At 46.6% G+C, this 21,089-nt stretch overlaps 1 protein-coding gene and 1 pseudogene across 6 annotated transcripts; one reads left to right on the top strand and one right to left on the bottom strand.

Moving 5' to 3' along the window:
- Positions 1-9,043: 9,043 nt before the first annotated feature.
- On the bottom strand, positions 9,044-19,525 carry ZFP3 (ZFP3 zinc finger protein). 5 transcript variants are annotated; one of them, XM_080924138.1, is made up of 4 exons: positions 19,426-19,463; positions 18,597-18,674; positions 18,460-18,506; positions 9,044-10,770 (listed from the first exon to the last, which is right to left on the bottom strand). In XM_080924138.1, exon 4 carries the CDS (start codon positions 10,760-10,762, stop codon positions 9,251-9,253), a length of 1,512 nt encoding a protein of 503 aa, XP_080780264.1. In that variant the 5' UTR covers positions 10,763-10,770; positions 18,460-18,506; positions 18,597-18,674; positions 19,426-19,463; the 3' UTR covers positions 9,044-9,250. The 5 variants fall into 5 exon arrangements, with proteins under 5 accessions (XP_080780264.1, XP_080780262.1, XP_080780263.1 ...); XM_080924136.1 differs by lacking the exons at positions 18,460-18,506; positions 18,597-18,674 and adding an exon at positions 12,571-12,841 and having other exon boundaries at positions 19,426-19,506; XM_080924137.1 differs by lacking the exon at positions 18,460-18,506 and having other exon boundaries at positions 19,426-19,478.
- On the top strand, positions 16,745-17,547 carry LOC308425394 (large ribosomal subunit protein eL8-like; annotated as a pseudogene). The gene has a single exon. The product of its transcript is annotated as a large ribosomal subunit protein eL8-like (transcript).
- Positions 19,526-21,089: the final 1,564 nt, after the last annotated feature.

The following is a 21,089-nucleotide window of genomic DNA, read 5'->3' as shown; positions in this document are numbered from 1 at the left end:
ACAAATACCTACACACATACACACACACCCCTACACACACACCTACATACACACACATACACACACACCTACATACACACACACCTATATACACACCTACACACACACCTACACACACATCTACACACACACCTACACACCTACACACACACTTCTACACACACACACCTACACACACACACACACACACACACCTCTCTTGGAGACAGACACTTGCTAGGTAATTCAGGCTAACATCAAACTCACTCTGCAGCCACAGGCAGCTCTCAACCCTTCAATTTCCCTGCCTTAATCTCCCCAGTATGTGGATTGCATGTGTAAGCCACCACACCTGTCTGGGGAATTGTTTATTTATTTACTTATTCTAAAATGAAGGTTTATCTCCAATGTCTTGACCTGAAGCTATGGTTTAAAAACACAGGTTGCAAACACTGCCACCTACAGGTGAATCAACATCTCAACACATTGTGAACAGAGACTGTTACTGTTTTAAACGATGATACAATGAGAACCTGTCTCAAGCAAACAAACAGAAATCTTTTGTAAAATATGTGTGTGTGTGTGTGTGTGTGTGTGTGTAAATGAAACATAAACTAATTTCATGTTTAGACTGTGTTCCCATTACAGGATATACCATTAAGTGTGCTGGCTAGCATTCTATCAATTTGATACAAGGCTGGAGACATTAGAAGACACAGCTGACTCCCACAGTAGCCTCTGACTTCATGGCACATGTCCCACACTTCAAGGATCCCTTTCTTCATAAAATCCCAACGACAAAGGGGAGTACGAGTTACCAAAGGTCACCTTGGGAAACTATTACGTTTGGGTTTTGCTGTGTTTTTAGATGTATTTATTTACGTTTATGAATGTTTGCCAGCGTGCATTTTTGTACACTGTGTCTTGTGGCCAAGGATGTCAGAAGACGGTACTGGGTTCCCCGGAACTGTACTTACAGATGGTGGGAAGCTGCCCACAGCGGTGTTAGAAATCAAACCTGGTCCTCTGCAGAATCAGCGAGTGCTTTACCCAGCTGGGCTGTCTCTCCAGCCCTGGAAAACGTGAGTTTATTGAGCTTACAGGGTATTAGTGAGAGTTCAGTGTCAGCAGTGGAAAATCCTCACCCAGCATGGCTGACAGCTTCTCCACACGCACGGATGAACTTCCCTCCACGCACAGCCTATAGACTGTGCCGAGATGCCGAGGCCATGAGCGATCACAGCAGAACTGTACAGACCCGGCTAGGAGCAGCAGGACTCTCAGGTGGGGCCTAGAGGTTCCCTCCATTCTTCCCACAAAGGAGGGACGTCAACCATCAACAAGCCCAGATCCTCAAAGTTTCTTGCAAACTGGCACCGCTGATTTAAGAAACACGTGGCCATTTTGTTCAGAAAATAGCTTTCTCCAACCAGCCCCTCAACACACACCCACGGACACACATACTATTCACACACATACACACAGGCATGCACACACACACACACACACACACACACACACACATGATGTCATAGAAGGGAATACTATCTCAAAACTAATTGTGAAAAATAAAAGAAAAATAGCAGGTGTACCTGCTGCCTTGAAACAAAACTTAATTTGTGCAGTGGAAACTTCAGAGAGGAGAGACCAAATCCAACGTGCTCTGCACGCTAGTATTTGTAAGGGGAAAGATTTAGAGTTACATTTTACACGCATCATATGGGACTCCCATGATGATCCTCTAAAATATGTACCAATAACACTAACAATTAACCGATTTCTCTACATTAGGATTTCACAGTCCTGTGTCTCTGAGGTGAGGAACTGTCATTTCTTGCACTTTACAGAAGACACAATCAGGCTTGAAGAGATAAAGCTATTTTTTCCCAAAGATACACAGCCCCTAAGTGGAGGGACAAGGGCTCTGGCTTTCTTAGTGCATGATTTTTGACCTTTTAATTTTTTTACACTTATTTATTTATTTGGTGGGAGTGTACTAGTGTGCAGAGGGGTGGGAGTGTACTTGTGTGCAGAGGAGTGGGAGTGTACTCGTGTGCAGATGAAAACAGAGGACAACTTGAAGGAGCTGGGAGCTGGTTCTCTCCACTATGTGGGTTCTGGGAATCAGCAAACAGATTTACCTACTAAGCAATTGCTACACACACATGCACATGCAAACACATTTACACATGCATACACGCACTCGAGCACGTGCGCACACACACACACACTCTCGTGCACCTAGAATTTTTTTAAACATGCTCTTCTTGTTTATCTCTGTATCATAAGACTTTAGCAGGGCAAGACCAACAGAAGGTAATAAAAAGGAAGGAAAAACATGTAAACGAGAGAGAGAAAGAGAGAGAGAAAGAGAGAGAGAGAGAGAGAGAGAGAGAGAGAGAGAGAGAGAGAAGAAAAACATGAAATCACTTCTGGGATGGATTGTCTACTCTGAACCCAGGCCAAAGTAGGGCCTGGGCAGGTCTAGGACCCTGGAGGACCTAAGCTCTCGAAAATGCCAATGTGCAGGTCTTTGAACCAATGGAAAGTTTCTCTCTCAGAAAATCCTTTCTCCCCACCTACACATCTTACAGATTATTAATACCTAGAATGTACAAACACTCATAAAAGTAAATAACAAATCAAAAAACCTCAATCAGTAAATGAGTTAATGAAATGAACAGCCAGTTCTCCAAAAATGATGACCAACAAACAAGGACAAAATCCAACCTTATCAGCCATTAGAGACATGTAAGTCCAAACTACATCGAGATTCCTTCTCAGCCCAGTGGAAATGACAGTCACTAAGAAAACAACCACAAGCTCCATCCACTGTTTGGCTGTGGGTGTCTGCATCTGTCTGAGTCAGCTGCTAGGTGAGAGGAAGGATTTGGGACCCTGAGGGAGATAGGAACTCCACAAGAAGACCAACAGAGTCAACTAACCTGGACCCTTGTGACTTTCAGAGACTGAACCACCAACCAAAGAACATACATGGGCTACACCTAGGCCCCCCTTCACATATGTAGCAGATGTGCAGTTTGGTCTTCAACAACTGCAGCTGGGGGTGTTCCAAAGTTGTCTGTACATAGGATATGTTCTTGTCTGGGCTGCCTTGTCAGGCCTCAGTGGGAGAGGATACACTTAGCCTCACAGATACTAGGTGTGCCAGGATGGGGGAATACCCAGGGGGCCCCCACCCACACAGAGGAGAAGGGGAAGGAGGGTGGTGGTAAGGATTGTAGGAGGGGTGACAGGGGGCGCAGTGAGCAGGATGTAGGGTGAATAAGTAAAAAAATAAAACTTACACCTATAAAAGTAGTCAGAAAAATATAGATATATAATGAATTTTAAGTTTTATGGTGTTTTAATGATTTATATAAGTGTGTCAGGAAATGTATTGTAGATTGTGAAGCTCTGTGTTTGTGAGCTTGACAAGATCTTAAGTCATCCAGGAGGTAACCCTTCTGGATCCCCTATGAGGAATTATTTAAACTATACTTGTTTGGGGACGCATCCCTTCAGGGGATTACCTTGATTAAGTTACTAAAGTAGAACGCTCACCCTAAAAGAAGGTAGCATCACTTTCTGGTCTTGGTTCTCAGACTACATGAGACAGAGAACGCTAGCTAAACAATATGTAATGGTTTCTCCTTCCTGCCTGTGGATAATATATGACCAGTGCCTTCAAGGTCTTGCTGTCTTGACTTTTATAATGAGCTCAAAGTACCGAAACAAATCCCCCCCTTTTTGTTTCATTAAAAAAAGGGAAGTGGGGGGGGAAACAACAGCAGCAGGTCATGGAGGGATGGTCCAGTGGTTAAAAGCACCTGATGCTCTTCCAGAGGACTCGAGCTCTTTTCCCAATGCGCATGTCAAGTGGGTCAGGCAACACGTCTGGTCTCTGGGTGCCCCTGCACTCAGGGAAACACATCCACAGGCGCACACACGCCCACACAGATGAACAGAAAATAACGGGTGCAGACAAGGATGCTGAGACAAAGAAACCTTATACACTACTGGGCCCAACGCCTGAGACAGTATGAACAATCTGCGGAACATTGAAAATGCATGGACCACAGGACCTGGCTACGGCGCTCCTGGGTATTTACCCAAAGCACTCTTGAGCTAACATATTACAGACACTTACAGACACACCCATATCTATTGCAACACAACTTACAATAGCTTACTTATGAAATCAACTTAGGTGTCTCTGAACAGAAGATTGGGTAGAAAAGTGGGATGTGTGTGTGTGTGTGTGTGTGTGTGTGTGTGTGTGTGTGTGTGTGTGTGTGATTATCGTATTAAACAAACTGAATCGGTCTCAGAAAGACAGTTATCACATCTTTTTTAAGAATCCTGGATTTCATATAGATAGTCTATGACATGAAAGCAGAAGGGTAACGGTATAAAGAACGGGTCTGAGGAGCAGGAAAATGGGAGGAGACTGGGAGAGTGTGCTCAGAGTACACTACATATTTGTATAGTGTCCTGATGAAATACGTACAATGAACAAACCGTGATTTCTAAAAGGGGCAGGGCGATTTCCTTCGGCGCTATCGCTGCAGATGCTTCTATGGACACTAGAGGGCAGCTTCCACCCACCCAGCTCTCCGCAATCGGAGCTCACCGGGCACAGCCCGCACCATCACCTACGCAGCACACTCCAGCTTGTGGAAGGCAGCTGAGGGTGGGTGGGCTCAGCAGGGTAGGGTTCAAGGGACCCACCACCCCTCGAGTTAGAGAGCGCCCCGGGAGTGGAGGTTGACAGGGTATTGGGGTCTGAGGTTGGGCGCTTCAACGTGATACTAAGTCAGTCAGTCCCCTGGTGGAGCTGGAAGTAGGGGTGGTCTGAAAGTGATTCTGCTGCATTCACAGACACGGGGGCCCCTTGGTATCCTTAGACCAAGAGAGGCCAAAGGTCACAGGGACGGAGAGCAGCGGTGCGAAGTGCACGGGGATGGGCTCACTGCACACTACCCAGGACCTTCATCCTGTGCATGCCTTTCCGTGCCTGTTACAGTTCTGTTGGCCCGCATCTCACCTGGGTGCAAGGTCAACCAGCAGGCATAAATTAACTCTGCCAGGTACCTGTGCACCAAGAGCTGCTTTCTTTGGTCCATGATGGCTGAGGCCTGCTGGGACAAGTGAAGCTCACACCGATAGCTATAGGACTGTTTGCGAGGTAAACTAGAGCCAACGTAAGGTCTTGCCAGAGCCAATCTTGCACAGTGCTTCTGACCTTCGCTAAAATTAGCTGTGGTGCGGAATGATGGTGAGCTATCTCTCCAGCCTATGAGTCCTGGCTCTTTGTTTTTAATTATCACCCCTGGCTGATATTTCAGGGCTGCAATGGCAGCTGTCTACCACTCTGTTTTTGCATGTGTTTTAGTGACACCAGTTCTCAGGCATGTCCCTAATACTTTAAATCAAGAAGCTTTGGTTGGAACTTGAGTTCCAAGAGACCCAATGCCCTCTTCTGGCTTCCATGGGTACTGCACAAACACACACACACACACACACACACACACACACACACACACACACGAGTTCAAAAGATAACATCTTGTTATGAAAGAGAAAGAATCTGAAGCAGCAAAGCAGACAGAGGGAACAGGAAGCAAGGTTGCACCCTGAAAACAAGGCACGCTGGTGCAGTTAGGGAAAGGTGAGCCAAGGTGGGAACGAAACCCGAAGTCATGCTGAGAGCATAAGGAAATACAACGCAGCTTAGAAAAACACACAATAGGAAAGCATACTGAGACATCTGCACAGACATACTTTATTTGCTTAAAATGCTAGGGAAGGGAGAAAACAGATGTTGACGTACCTTTGAAGATTCTGCAGAATTTCTCTGGGTCGTTAACGGCTTCCAGACTGAGAGGCCTACTTTATGTCATGAAAGTGGGTCTGAAGTGGACTCATGACTTGTCTTTGGCAAGATTCCCCTTGCATAGAACTGTGACTGCTAGCCACAGCTACGCTGGGGGACGTTTGACACCAGGTGAGTTGAGGGGGAAGGAAAGCAAATGAGGAAAATTGAGAAATCTCCTTGAAACAACCAAGTGGCGGGCAGAGGGATGAACAAACGAGGACAGAGAATATACGTGTGACAAACGTAAGGCGAAGACTATTTCGTCAACCAGAATTCCTCTCGGGCAACGGGCACACAGATTTTTGGGGGAACGTGAGGCCTTCGCTCTCTTCCAAGCACGTCGGGCACAATAACAACTTGTCACTAATATTCAGGTGAACAAACTGAGTAAAAGGCCTTTTCCTTTGCTGAGCAGCGAGGGTTTAAGGAAACTGGGTTGGAAACGGCCCAGTTGGTGCTTTGCCGATCACACTCAAAGCAGTCATGAACTGGACTGCAACCCAGCACTATGCAGGCAGGAGGTTCAGATGCTCACGGTCATCCCCAGCTACAAATGGAGTTCATGGTCAGTCTGGGCTATTTGAGACATGTCTAAAAAAGAAAAAGGAAGAGAGAAAGGAAGGAAAAAGGAAAGTATGTGCTAAACTTGGGTGGAAGAATTTGGATATCTGGGAAAACCAAAAGCCAAAACAGTAACCGCCCAAACCGATGGAATCCTCAAAAGGACTGGGCATGGTGGTCCAAGTCTTTAATCCTACCACAGGGAGGCAGAGGCAAGTGAATCTCCAATTTCAAGATCACCCTGGTCTACACAGCATTTCGGCCAGCCAGGGTATACAGAGAGACCCTGTCTCAAACAGAACAAAACAAACCCTGCGCCATTGGTTTTAACACGAAAGAACTTCTGATGGTAACGTCTAACAGGAGGGACAGTGCGAACCTTCACCTCACCCTCTATGACACGCTCACCTGCAGTGAAGTCCTGGGCATTTTGTGCAAGATTCCTTTGAGGAGAACCAGAGTGCTGATGCCTTTCTCAGACAGGGCTTTCACCTGGCTTTTTAACTTTTATTATAATTATTTAATCACGTTACAAATAGGGTTTATAAGGTGCTGGTTCTATATGAGGAAGGGAAGGGATGAATTTGGAAGTAAAGTACAGCCACACAGAAACCAGAAGTTAAAGTGGGTGATGCCCTGGTGTTATGTGAGAAAGATGGTGTGAGCACAACTCACTTTGAGCATGAGCAAAGCATCCGTAGAATGAGGCCACACCCCAGGGCCGCAAGAGAGCCGCCTGCCAGACACTGAGCCAGCGGTGCTACCTGCAGAGCTGGGAATGGAGTGATCAGCCTTTTCTCAAGGCCGGTGTGTAAACCTGAGAACCGGTCAGGCTGTAGAACAAGCCTGCTCGGCAGAACTGAGCTGTGGTGAGTTACATCTGCAAAGATATGGTTTAAATTCTTTATATTCAAATCTAGGTAGTGACTGGTAAGGGGAAAAAAAGGGGTGCAAAGGGTTTATGAGTAATGAATCCGCCTGTACACAGTACAGTGGCTAATAGAACAGTGGCTAATAGTCTTAGCTCTAGACCCAATACGATCACGGGTAAATTGTCTAACATCCCCTGCCCCACCAAACTCGCCCATCTTTAAGTTGGCTCCAGAACACTTCATTGAGGAAAAATTTGAAAGTCTGTAATTGACTAAAACTCATAGGACTGAGCACTTAACACCACAAACCCTATGGCATGTAAGTTGTACCTTAAAAAAGCTATTTTTAAGAGGTGTGCCCACACCATAGAGATATCATGGGAAATAAATGTAAGTTGACAGCACACTGCCTGGCACATACTTAATAATAAATACTGATGATCAGAAACCTGGTGTGCAGACAAGGGTTAGTAATCCCAACTACTTAGGAAGCTGAGGCAGGAGGATCACAAATCTAAGGTCTGTGTGAGCTACACAGTGAGTAAAAGACCAGCGTGGACAAGTCACCAAGATTCTGTCTCTGAAGTGGGTGTTGGGGAAGAGGGGAGTAGGGTTAGGACTGTAGTTTAGTGGTAGTGCTTGCCTGGCCCCAAGACTTGTTAAACACAAGTGCTGAACACTGAGATTAGTCTATTTTCTTAGAGGCTGGTTAAGAACTGAGAAATGTCACTCAATGCCCCTCCCTTTGCAGATGAGAGAACCAGAGAGCAGGGACTGAAGGGCCTTCCTGAAGAGATAACTCTCAGACGAGACGAGAGCTCAGGTTCCTCGGTTTTCTTTAGTGCCATTGCTGTTCCCACTACCTAACCCTAACATGGAAACATGAAAGATGGAGGGCACAGAAGACATGCGGAGATGAGAGAGAGAGAGAGAGAGAGAGAGAGAGAGAGAGAGAGAGAGAGAGAGAGAGAGGGAGGGAGGGAGGGAGGGAGGGAGGGAGGAAGAAAGAAAGAGAAAGAAAGAAAGAAAGAAAGAAAGAAAGAAAGAAAGAAAGAAAGAAAAAGAAAAAATCTACGACCATCAGACAAACTGAAAAGGCTGTCAATCTCCATCCATTACTCAGCCTCCAGCTGGGTGGTCAGGAAAGCTCGAAGTTGGAAGGCCCAGGCCTGGTTAATCCGGTTCTCCAGCTCAACATGGCCAGCAGTGTGGCAGGGAAAGGCCACAGGATCCTGCTTACTACTTCCTGACAGGATGGCTGGAACAGCAGGAGCTGGGACCGTGCGGGAGTGCCTGGGCAGTCTGCTTACTAAGGAGCCTCTCCCGCCACACTCAGTAGCCTGCTTTTCAGTTTCTCCACCCTCGGAGTTTTCAGGCCTTCACGTCCTGTAAACTGTTTTCTTTCCATGGGAACCTCTTCGAATAAATAAGGAACCAATTAGGGGGTGTAAAAAGAGGCAAGCTTCCTGTTTGCTCGTTAATGATAACGTGTTCATTATGGCTGGGAGATTCTGAGGCTTAAAAGAAGAAATGGAGGGAAGGGTTTACTAAAGTACTCCAAAACTAAGCAGCGGGCAGGATGGGTTATAACTTTCTCATGTTTCAGGGGACACTGAGTCAACTCTCTGGTTCTCAGGAGTGGTGAATCCTGTCCTCACTTTCATTAAGAACTACAGTTTAGGCTAGACATGTGTACAGACCCCTGTGGAGACAGAAAGAAGGAAGGAATGGCCAGAGGAGGATTAAGGCCTGAAACAACTTTTATGATTTAATTTAGTACACTGAAACTTCTCAATAAATAAGTTCATAAAGCTGCCTCATCACTTTCAGCCAACGACTAACACACGCTCAGCAGATGGCCCGGGGAGGCCCTGTCCTTTCATGTGATCCTAGGGCCTGGGTACAGAGCAGTGGAGAAGTCTGCCTCCAGCCTCCCGACACCACCTTCCTGGTTGGTAGATCACTCGCTACAGTGAACGCTCTGGTGCCGGAGGAGGTGGGAGCTCCGACTGAAGGTCTTCTGGCATTCTTGACACTCGTATGGCTTTTCTCCAGTGTGGATTCTCTGGTGGATGGTGAGCTGGGAGTGCTGGCTGAACGTCTTCTCACATTCGCTACACTCATAAGGTTTCTCTCCGACATGAATCTTCTGGTGAAGCAGAAGCTCAGAAGTATCCCAGAAGGTTCTTGCACACTCGTTACACTGATGGGGTTTCTCTCCGGTGTGTATTCTCTGGTGGACAATCAGATGGGAGGTCCGCCTGAAAGCCTTCCCACACTCAAAGCATTCATAGGGTTTTTCCCCAGTGTGAATCCTCTCGTGCCTCAGGAGCTCAGAGTTTCCCCTGAAGGCCTTCCCACACTCTTTGCACACATAGGGCTTCTCCCCAGTATGAATTCTGATATGCCTAATAATCTCTGAGTTCTGGCCAAAAGTTTTCCCGCATTCGCTGCATTCATAGGGCTTGTCGCCTGTGTGGGTTCTCTGATGGCGGATGAGCTCTGAACTCTGACCGAAGCCCTTCCCACAGTCGTTACACAGATAGGGCTTTTCTCCTGTGTGGATTTTCTGGTGTCTGATGAGGCCGGAGCTGTGCTTGAAGGCTTTGCCACACTCACTGCACTCGTGGTACCGCTCCTCTGTGTGAATTCTCTGATGCTGGATGAGCTGTGAGCTAACCCGAAAGGTCTTGCCACACTCATTACACTCGTACGGTTTCTCTCCAGTGTGGATTCTCTGGTGCAGAATAAGGGCTGAGTTCTGACTGAAGGCTTTACCACACTCTTCACATTTGTAAGGTCTTTCTCCGGTATGGATTCTGTGGTGGTGGATCAGGTGCGAGCTCTGAATGAAGGCCTTGCCACACTCAGTGCAAGCGAAGGGCTTCTCTCCAGCGTGAATTCTCTGGTGCCTTCGAAGGCTGGAATTGGTCCCGAAGGTCTTTCCACACTCTTTGCATTCGAAGGGCTTTTCTCCACTATGGACTCTCATATGCTGGATGAGATGTGAGTTCTGATTAAAAGCTTTCCCACATTCTTTACACGTGTGAGGCTTTTCTCCCACAGGCGTCCTCTGAGCTTCAGTAAGCTCTCTCCGCTCCGGGAAACTCTGGCCAGAGGCAGCGCATGCGCTGACACTCTCAGCGGTAGCATCTCCACGACACACCAGTACACTTGTGTTAGGACTGAAGCCTCTTGGACTCTCGCCGTTTTTCTGGTCTTTCTCACCTAAGGAAGACTTCTTGAAGACAATTAACCCTGATGCAAAGTCTCTCTCCTGAGTATACATTTGTTCTATAATCTCTTTCGAGGACTCTCTCAAATGTCCCTCTAATATGTCTTCCTCACTTGCTGCTCCAAACTCATGGCCTCGGTAAACTTCCTGTGCAAGTTTTTCTAATGTCGGCCCGTGCGGTTCAGAGTCTTCAGGAATGTCTTCCTTGGGAAGCACCTCCTTTTTCTCAGTCCCCATAGCACAACCTGGAATGAGAGAGAGCACTTCTGTGAGGTTGCTCTGTGTCCTATCCAAGAGACATTGCAGGTGGGAACCCAGGGCCTGGACAAAGACAGCCCCCGCCAATGAGGCAGCGGCAGACCGCTGCTGTCCGCATGGTAGATACTGACTTAAAGGAGTTGGTAAAACCCACCCGAGGCAGAACGTTTGATAGCAACAGGAAGTGTGTGGCGCAGAGATGCTGGCACTGAGAGAGTTACAGGAAAACTCAGTGACAGAGAAAGCACCACAGGGGATCAATGGCCATATTAATAAGAAAAACAAAGTGATAGCAGAAATAACTTTTGAGATTAAGATGAAAGAGCCACAGTGTTTAGCAAGAAAATGTATTCTTATCTGTATTACCCAAAAGCCCTATAGAGCAGTGCACAGTGTAGGGGGATTACCTACTCAAAGGGGTGATTTGAGTAACTTCTAGGCGCCTTACTTTTGGGTGAAGTGAGGCTAAGTTTGCTGAACTGCACTAGCATTCTGACCTCCCCAAAGAGCCACTTTAAGATTATCTCTGTGGTGTTCATTGGCTGAGCAGAGGCCAGGCTCACTTTGTCATTTCGAACTCACTTCTGTGGCAGGGATAGTGAAATTCCCAGAACTATTATATTAGTTAGAAATAGGCTTGGCTTCATATACTAATGTATGTATACTTTAAAAAAAATAACAAAAAAAAAAAAAAAAACCAAAAAAAAAAAAAAAAAAAAAACCAAAAATAACAGAGTCTCACTATGTCTGATCTAGGCTCAAACTCAGGATTTTCCTACTTCTGCCTCAGGATTATAGGCACTATGCCTAAATATAATTTATTTTTGAAACTGGGTTTCTCTGTTTAGTCCCTGCCTTCCAAATGATGGGATTAGATGCATGTGCCACCATGCCTAGCAATAGTAAGATTGTTAAGAACCATATGCCTTAGCCAAGGCATTAACTTATTTATGTATTGCATAAAAGAAGTCCGAAGGTAGGCATTACAGGGTTGGTATGACAGAGTAGTAAAGGCCTTCCTAGTCTTAGAACATGTGGGGACATCACAATCAAAGGTGGTGTCCCAAGTAGCACATCATGCCCCAGGAACAGATATGTGTGTGCGCGCACGCACACACACACACACACACACACACACACACACACACGAGATCACTGAATAAATCCAAAGGTGACCCTTATGGGGGAACGAGCAGGAAAACAGTAGATTTGGCTGGTGGCGGTGCACATCTTCAATCCCAGCATGTGGGAGGCAGAGTCAGGGGGATCACGGTCAACCTGATCCACAGAGTGAGTTCCAGGACAGCTAGGGTTACATACAGAGAAACCCCAACTTTAACACACTCCCCCATAATAAAAGTTTTTTTTTTAAGTATTATTTGTAGAATGATTTGAAGCTGAGGAGTGTTGCAGTAAATATTAAAAAGTTGAGGCCTTTGATCCCATGCTAGGGCCTGCAGCCTCGGGGCCATCTGGCACTGCGGGGATCTCTAACTTGGCGCTCCATGCTGCCTCTGAGAACTCAGGCGCGGTTCACTCTACCGCCCCTGCTGCTTCTGTCCTGAGTGGATACAACCTCTCCAACGTGTCGATTTCACTCTCTTTTCTCCACCGCCCCATACAAACATGACTCCACATCCATTAACTTATTAAACAGGTTTATATGTTAGGTTCTTAATCCACAAACCCTCTACACAATAAGCTTACAACCAATGAACAAAGATGTAAGCTGCCCATCTATGAGATAAATTAGACCCACAGAAACCCTTAGAAATAATCATAACAACCTTATCAAGCTAGAGATGCACCGAGAGAAACATTCACATCTGCTTCCAAGTTGCTCCGCAATCTGCGCCTACTCTCCCTCTCTTCTGCTCCTCCCGACTCTTTCCTCTGTCCAATCATGGATCACCTTAACATCAACCTACAGTACAGTCTCTTCAAATCAGATGCATTCTAGTGGCCACTTAATAGATGAACTAGAATCAGTAGACAGGATGATTGGGGGGCTAGTGTAGCCATCCAGGCGAAAACAAACAAGATGGAGGGCAGCAGAGGCTGTGGGAATGAAGAGGAGAAAAGCAGGAGGAATATTTAAAAGGTCAAATTTCATAACACTTGGTGTGCAGTAGCAAAGTGTAAAGAGATGAAGAGATGGCTCCATCATTGAGAGTACAGACCGCTCTTCCAGAGGTCCTGAGTTCAAATCCCAGCAACCACATGGTAGCTCAGAACCATCTGTAATGACATCTGATACCCTCTTCTGTGTGTCTTAAGACAGCTACAGTGTACTTATGTATAAATAAATCTTTTTTTAAAAAAGTGTAAGAATCAAAGAATGTGTCAGATCGCATTTAATTTGAGGAATGGTAATGAGATAGACAATGATACCTGAGGGGGGGCTTGTTTAAGCAGGGAGGTGGTGAGTGAGCTCTGTTTTGGAGATGTGTTTTGAGATATCCATATAGAGTCCATTTTCAAACTGATCTAAAAGCTTTAAATAGTCAACACTTGACACAGATTTGAGAGGACTGAGCACGTGTGTAATGTGAGAACCATCAATCAGGCATGGAGAACAGAAACCTAGAATCCAAAATGATGAGAACACTGCCCTACCAATTCCTCCTCCCTACATCAGCTTGTACGACAGGCACGTCACAGGTTAATAGGTCCTCTGGAGGATGGTCATAGGATTTACCCTCCTGACCACTTCCCGTGACACTGCCATAGGCTGTCAGTGTCCCTCAAGTAAAAGTCCTCTCCGGGAGTCTATTCTGCCCAGTTCTTCAACATTTTGCTCAGTCCTGTCTCATACAATTAACCTCCTGGCAACTAAAATGAACCTAACTTGAGTAGATGATGTTTCTTATTCATCGTCTGAAAATAAGGGGTAAGTAGAGAAGAGAACTCTGACACCAAGAGAAAAACAATGGGTAGTGAAGAGCCACGATAGTGTCACAGAAGTCACCAAGGTCATGAAAGGGAACTGAAAAGCATCTAATGTTACCAGGTATGGTGGGATATGCCAGGAATCCCAGTCTCTCTGAAAGCTGTGAAGGGCTGTGAACTGGGACGACTTAACAAGAACCATGCTCCCCTCAATTAAAACAAAACAAAACAAAGCCTGGGAACACAGCTGTGACATTTACCAGAGCATGCAAAGCCCCAGAATGGACAGTTTACAAATGAGAAGCTGTCTACTGGGACAATAAAGGAGCCACAGATGAAATGGAAGCATAGTGTATAAAAGTGTTTTTAGTCTCCTGGTGCAACTGTCATCTGAGGCTTACTGCCTCACTCTGCTACCTTAGGCAGCTTCTGGAAGCTTCTTGCCTCCATACAATCTTATCTAGGTCTAGAATATGGCATCCTCCGAGACTTACCGCTGAATGAGCTCACCCTTTCTAGTTCTCTCTGAACTCTGGCTGGCTGGTTCAACTCAGTTGCTCTGGCTCAAAATTCCTCTCCAACCTGACTAATTCAATCTGACTTCTCTCTCACCTTCTAACTGATTTCCTCTACTTAGCCTCATACTAACTTTGGCAATGTGTTCTAATCTTTTGTCTTTCTCGTTCTCTGGCTTGTTTTGTCTTCACTGTCTGTGTCTAGCTTGTTCTCTTTCTGCAACCTGTCTCTGTACAACTGTCCTGGTAAAACTGACTTAGCTGCACTGCCCCAAGAGTAGCTTCCTTTTCCTCTCCTCATGAGAGTTGGGCACATCCTATTCCGTCAAACTGATCTCTGATTCATCATCTTGTCTAAACACCACTTTCAAACATGGACACTTCCTTCTACAAACTAACTTTACCTTCATTGTTTGGGATTAAGGGTGAGTACTAAGGGCATATCTGTATTCCTGCCAGAGGGATTAAAGGTGTGTGCTAAGGGCTGAGCCACACCACAACTAGAAAAAGGTCTCTTTTTTTCCCCCAGTAAATAACACAATCTTGAGGTTCACGGTGTCATCAAATATCCTACAACAATAGTGACAGTGACTGAGAAATCAATTTGCTGCAATATGAAGGGGTTATAAGATCATGGATTTTCTCTGGTTTAAATAGGTTCATATTAGATTTAAATATTAGAGGGGGTGGAATACAGGAATACTTTAGAATAAAGAACCCAAGAGGCAGGAGAGACTGGAGGATGAATCACAAGATGAGAGAAGGAAGTGATTTTGCAGGTGACCTTTGGTCTGACCTTTTCCATATCTAGCTTCATGTTTAGCCACAAGAGGTTGGTGACCACCACCCTACCTGGGGAGATACCCACCACAAGAACTTGACCTCTGCTGGAACCATGGAGCCTAGGAAGCTCTCTGTTATCTCCCTCAAAGTGAGCCAGAAGCCCCAGCATCTCCTCATGTTTCCCAAAACTAGATGTCTCCTTTCGTTTGTCACGATCTGTGCAACTGCAAAGATACATATTATGGAGTCGTGACTATCAAAACTTGCATAGTTTTTGGAACTATGTAAGTCTGGCTGGCCTAGAAATCACAAGATGACTTCAAATTTACAGAGATTTGCCTGTTTCTGTGTCCCGAGCACTGGGGTTAAAGGCACACACCATCGTGCCGAGCTGTTAGCTTCTTCTCTACCCATGGCATCATTTCATTTGGGAAGTACTGTCTTACAGAAATTCCCTCCCAGTGTCTTTAATCTCAGCGTGTAAGAGGATGAGGCAGAAGACTCGTGAATTGAAGCCAGTCTGGATTACATACAGGATGCTGCATAAAATAAAAATAAAAACAGAAGAGAATAATTTATTCCCACAAGTGAATGTCTCTGAAATACCCAGCCAAGAGGTTTCAGGAGCTGGTATTTCAGTACCTACTTCCCACCTCCCTCCGACCTTCCTTTTCAAACCTTCATGTCTTCTATAGTTGCTTATCTTCTAGTTTTGCTTTTGATAGGTGTTTTCACCTTAGAATTCTAAAGATTGAACCTAAGCTGTACTTCCAGCCCTTCCCTTCTTTTTTTTTTTTTTTTTTTTTTTTTTTTTTTTTTTTTTTTGGAGACAGGGTCTCAGTACATAGTGCCAGATGGCCTAGAATTCTGTATGTAGACCAGCCTGGCCTGGCACTCATAAAGATCTACCTGCCTCTGCCTCCTCCCAAGTATTGGAATTAACTGCATGTGTCATCACACCCTGTTTATTTTTATTTTATTTGAGACAAACTCCACTAAGTTTTCAAAGCTGGCCTCCAACTCACAATGCTATTGCTTCAGCCCCCCCAAATCCCCAGCCCCCCCACACACTCCCCCCCACCCCGAGTGCCTGGGATTACAGACAATCGTGTCACACCTGGCTCACCACCTTCTAGGGTTTGTTTTGTTCTAAAGGAAGCCAGCACTTGGAAAATCTATACCTGTACAAGATATGGATAGTCACCTGATCATCGTAAAACAAGACAGAATAAAAGTTAGATATGGGAGCTGGGTGTGGTACCCCATATCTGTAATCTTAGAACTCAGGAGGCTAAGGCGGGAAGATTACAAATTGAAGCTAGCCTGAGCTACAATAAGCCCCTATCACAAACAAACAAAACTAACAAAGAGGAGGGGGCTCAGATTCAGTCTCCTGAATTTTTATGTTTACTTTGAATGCTGCCAGCGACATGACAGTGTTATTTCTAGGTGTGCTCTCACATGGAAATCAGAGACACTCTGCACTAAGTTTTCTCAGAAACAAAGCCATCCATGAACCCTCATTCTCATACAGAAAGACCCCAGAGCCTAGATGCGTATTCCTAAGCATTTCTCATCTTTGTGCCTCCCGTCTCTTTACTAAACGAGCTATTCCTGAAAATGGAGGCTACCATCTGAGGAGGGAGGCTGAACACAGTTGGTTTTCATGTTGGGGGATGACAGGCAGACCTCTAGCATCGTAGAGTTCTGACAGCACAGCTATTAACCAACAGCAACTAATGAAAACTGCCGCTCTCTCCTCCAGCAGAGCAAGATGCCCAAAGGGAAGAAGGCCAAGAGGAAGAAGGTGGCCCCGGCCCCCCGCCGTCGTCAAGAGGCAAGAGGCCAAAAAGGTGGTCAATCCTTTGTTTGAGAAAAGGCCCAAGAACTTCGGCATTGGGCAGGACATCCAGCCCAAAAGAGATCTAACACGCTTCGTCAAATGGCCACGCTACATCAGGCTGCAGAGGCAAAGAGCCATCCTCTATAAGCGGCTCAAAGTACCTCCAGCCATTAACCAGTTCACCCAGGCCCTGGACAGGCGAACAGCTACTCAGCTGCTTAAGCTTGCCCACAAGTGCAGGCCAGAGACAAAGCAAGAGAAGAAGCAAAGGCTACTGACCCGTGCTGAGAAGAAAGCTGCTGGCAAAGGGGACATCCCAACTGAAAGACCACCTGTCCTCTGAACAGGAGTCAATACAGTCACCACCTTGGTGGAGAACAAGAAGGCTCAGCTGGTGGTGATTGCCCATGATGTAGACCCCATTGAGCTGGTGGTTTTCCTGCCTGCCCTGTGTCGAAAGATGGGGGGTGCCCTACTGCATCATCAAGGGAAAGGCCAGGCTAGGGTGCCTGATCCACAGGAAGACATGCACCACTGTTGCCTTCACACAGGTTAACTCAGAAGACAAGGGTGCTCTGGCTAAGCTGGTAGAAGCTATTAGGACCAATTATAATGACAGATATGACGAGACCCACCGCCACTGGGGAGGCAACGTTCTGGGTCCTAAGTCTGTGGCTCGAATTGCCAAGCTAGAAAAGGCAAAGGCTAAAGAACTCGCCACTAAACTGGGTTAAATGTACACTTAAGTTTTCTGTACATAAATATAATTACAAAATTAAAAAAAAAAAAAAGAAAGAAAACTGCCTATTTTTGAGCCAGGGTGAGTCAAATTCCATTACTCATCTGGCACAAGGCCCACCTCCTCTGGAAGTCCTCAGGAACATCTGCAGGAAGGAGCCCTCAGTCCTCTAAGGCCGGTTTTCCCCTAATCCCTTTCTCACCTTTTCTTAACTACAGTTTCCACATCACTTCCTGTTTGTTACTCTTCGAAGCTTCCAGAATGACTACTTCCTAAGGCTCACAATGCTCTCCTAATCAAGCCTGTTTCCTCTCCCCATATCCTACCTCATGTTCTCCAACAACAGGCAGCTGCAGGTGTGCTCAGCACCCCACAGACCAAACACCAGCCAGTCTTTAAAATGTCTCTGCCTTTGGAAACAAACCATTCTCACTTCCTGGGATACTGCTGCTCACCTGTGCCCGTAACAAAAACATCTTCCAGATGCAGCTCATACGGACAGCCCCCTTCCATCCTCTTTCTGATCTGCAAGCCCCAACAATCAATACTTAGACATTATGCCACCATACTTGCTTTTCTCTAGAGCAATGGTTCTCAACCTTCCTAGTGCCGCTTCAACTCTATAACACACATGTTGTGGTGACCCCTGACCATAAAATTATTTTCATTGCTACTTCATAACTATAATTTTGCCCTTTTGAATGGTAATGTGTATATATCTGGTCCTGGGCAACCCCGTAATGGGGATATTCAGCTCTCAGAGGGGTTGCACCTCACAGGTTGAGAACCACTGCTCTAGACCATGAACAAGGATGTGTTCTCCTCATCTTGTTAATTTCAGTGCTTAGCACGTTTCTGATACCTGGTAAATATTAAGTGAGGTTTGTGTGCTATCTGGGTGACAAACCTGCAGTTGTTCTGAAGGTTAACTGGAGATCCCATTCACCGTTGTCCCTAAAGAGACCACAGCAGTGTCTGATAGATAACTGATAATCATTTTTTTTTATAAAAACTAAGTTCTTAGCCAGGCATGGTGACACATACCTTTAATCCCAGCACGTGGAAGAGACAGGTGATCTCTGAAAGTCTGAGGTCAACATGATCTCCATAGTGAGTTCTGGACTAACCAGAGATATGTAGTGAGACCCTATCTCAAAAATAATCAAACTAAAACAACAACAAAAAAAAATAATGTTCTTTCTCTCAAGACACTATCATCTTCCTCCTCTGGTACCCCGGATCAAGGGAACTCTGGCAACCTGTGCTCAATTTAGTCTCCTTTATAATTATTATTACGCTTAATTATGTGTAGATGTATGATGCTGTATGAGTTTTAGATGTGTATGCACATGAGTTACAAATGATATGAGACTGAGTTCTGGGAACCAAACCGGGGTCCTCTGGAAAAGCAGCGAGTACTGCTGAGGCATCTCTTTAGTCCCAATTCTATCGTCTTTCTTTAACCTTAATAAACCAATGTCCTGTCAGCCAGCACAGGTCACAACATGCCACGGGGGCCTCGGTTTTTGCCTGCTATTCGTTCTAGCAGTAGGCTTACGGAATGGAATACCAAAGCGGGGGGCGGGGGAGGGGAGAGAAAAGAATAGGCATGGGTTCTAGGCATGCCCATATCGGACCCTGCTTCTCCAGTTTCCCTGGCTGACAAGGCCTGGAAGCAGAATTAGAATCGTCCCTGACAGTGCCCAGGCTCCACCCTCTCCGTGTGCAAAGGAGCAGGAGCCCCTAGTGCTATCACGTCCAAGGTCACACAGCAAACCCGAGTCAGGGGCGGGCCTACGGTCAGGACTCCGGCTCCATGCTGGGAGCCCCGCGCCCTCCTCCCCCGGGCATGACAGAACCAGAGAGGCCTCACCGCTGGCGGATACCGCCCACGCTCACTCCGCTGGGCCCGGGGCGCTGCACCGCGGCGCGCACAGAACCGCAGCTGTTGTCTGGTGTCACCGGCGACCCACACCGGCCACTTCCGGTGCCGGGCGGCACTGCGGCCAATCCGCGCGAGCTGCACTCGCGGGAGGAACAGGTGGCCATCGGGTGCACGCCCCCATGTCGGTCCGAGTTTTCCCGTCTGCTGCTCTCGCCCTGATTCACCCCATCATCGCCAGGCCGGGCAGGGCGGGTCGGCTTGTGGCAATGTCCCAGTGCACCTAGCGAAACCCACTGTGTCCGGGACCACTGACGCGCAGGGTCTTCCCGGTTTCCTAGAACGGCTCCGGGGATGCACTTCCGCCCCGCAGCGGCCACTCTGCGCGCCCCTGGTGTTTCTGTGGGCTGGGAAACTTGAAGCTCCGCAGCTCTTCCCTCGGGGACATGTTGAGCATCCGCATTTGTGCCTCACCTACGGCACCTTGTTCAGGCAATAGGAACTGCATTATTTGCTGGCCTTCCTCTCTCCTTGGATAAATTTGATCTTCTGGTTTTTTTTTTTTAGCACAGCTCATATGTAACTGGATGTGGTGATCCTCCTGCCCCAGCCTTCCAAGTGCTGAAATGAGCGACCATGCCCAGTGAAATAGACCTCTGTGTGTGGGGAGGGGGAAGTTGAGGCAGCGTCCTATTCTGCAGCTAGGACTGGCCTTGAATTAATTATGTGTTAATAGTTCAGGCTAGCCTCGAATTTAAGGCAATCCTCCTGCCTCTACTTCCTGGTACTGGGATTAGAGGCCTAAAACAATATACTTGCGGTGGTTCAAATAAAAATGGCCCCTATAGGTTCATAGGGAGTGGTACTATTAGGAGGTGTGGCTTTGTTGGAGTAGGTGTGGCCTGGTTGGAGGAATTGTGTCACTGGGAGCGGACTTTGAGATCTCAAGCCCAATCCTGGGTGGTGTGTCACAGTCTCTTCCTGCCCATGGACCCACATATAGAAAAGTCTTAGCTCTCTCTCCAGCACCATGTCTACCTGCATGCCACTATGTTTTCCACCATGGTCATAATGGATTAAACCTCTGAACTGTAAGCCAGCCCTAATTAAATGTCTTCCTTCTTAAGAGTTATTGTGGTCATGGTGCCTGTTCACAACAATAACACCCTAACTTAACACCCAACTAATCACATTATCCTTCCTTCTAACTAGTCCAGAGCCGAACAGTTAGATACCAATAGAATTGAGCAGTCCTTCCTTACAGTAGCTATCTGGGAAGAGTGGTGCAGTTTGGAACAACATTGTGAGGAATCGGGTCTTCTCTGAAGTAATGGTCTTTGGAATAGGCCTGAACAAGGAGATCTGAACAGAGAAAAGGCAAAGGAGGCAGGGACTGTGGCTCAGACGATCGGTAGCACCAATAAATAGATCAGGCTGCTTCCTTTGGGCACCCACCCCAGCTCACCCTACCCTCCACCCCCTACCCCCCACCCCTGTCTGTGTAACTTGTCACCCTCGGGGCCATTGGCAGGGCTGAATCCTGATGTGTTGAATGTAGTTTTCCTGTCTCACTCTTGCACACTAAGGCAACTGCAGGTGCTGAATCAGGCTTAACTGAGTCTTTGGTACCCGACCCCCACCTCCAGCTGTGAAGA

This window comes from Micromys minutus (genome assembly GCF_963924665.1).
Source record: "Micromys minutus genome assembly, chromosome: 10".
NCBI classification, from domain to species: Eukaryota; Metazoa; Chordata; class Mammalia; order Rodentia; family Muridae; genus Micromys; species Micromys minutus.
This window is presented reverse-complemented; position numbering and strand designations above follow the sequence as displayed.

Bases quoted from the DNA above. Each gene is read 5' to 3' on its own strand.
- ZFP3 (XM_080924135.1), bottom strand. From the start codon at position 10,762: ATGGGGACTGAGAAAAAGGAGGTGCTTCCCAAGGAAGACATTCCTGAA.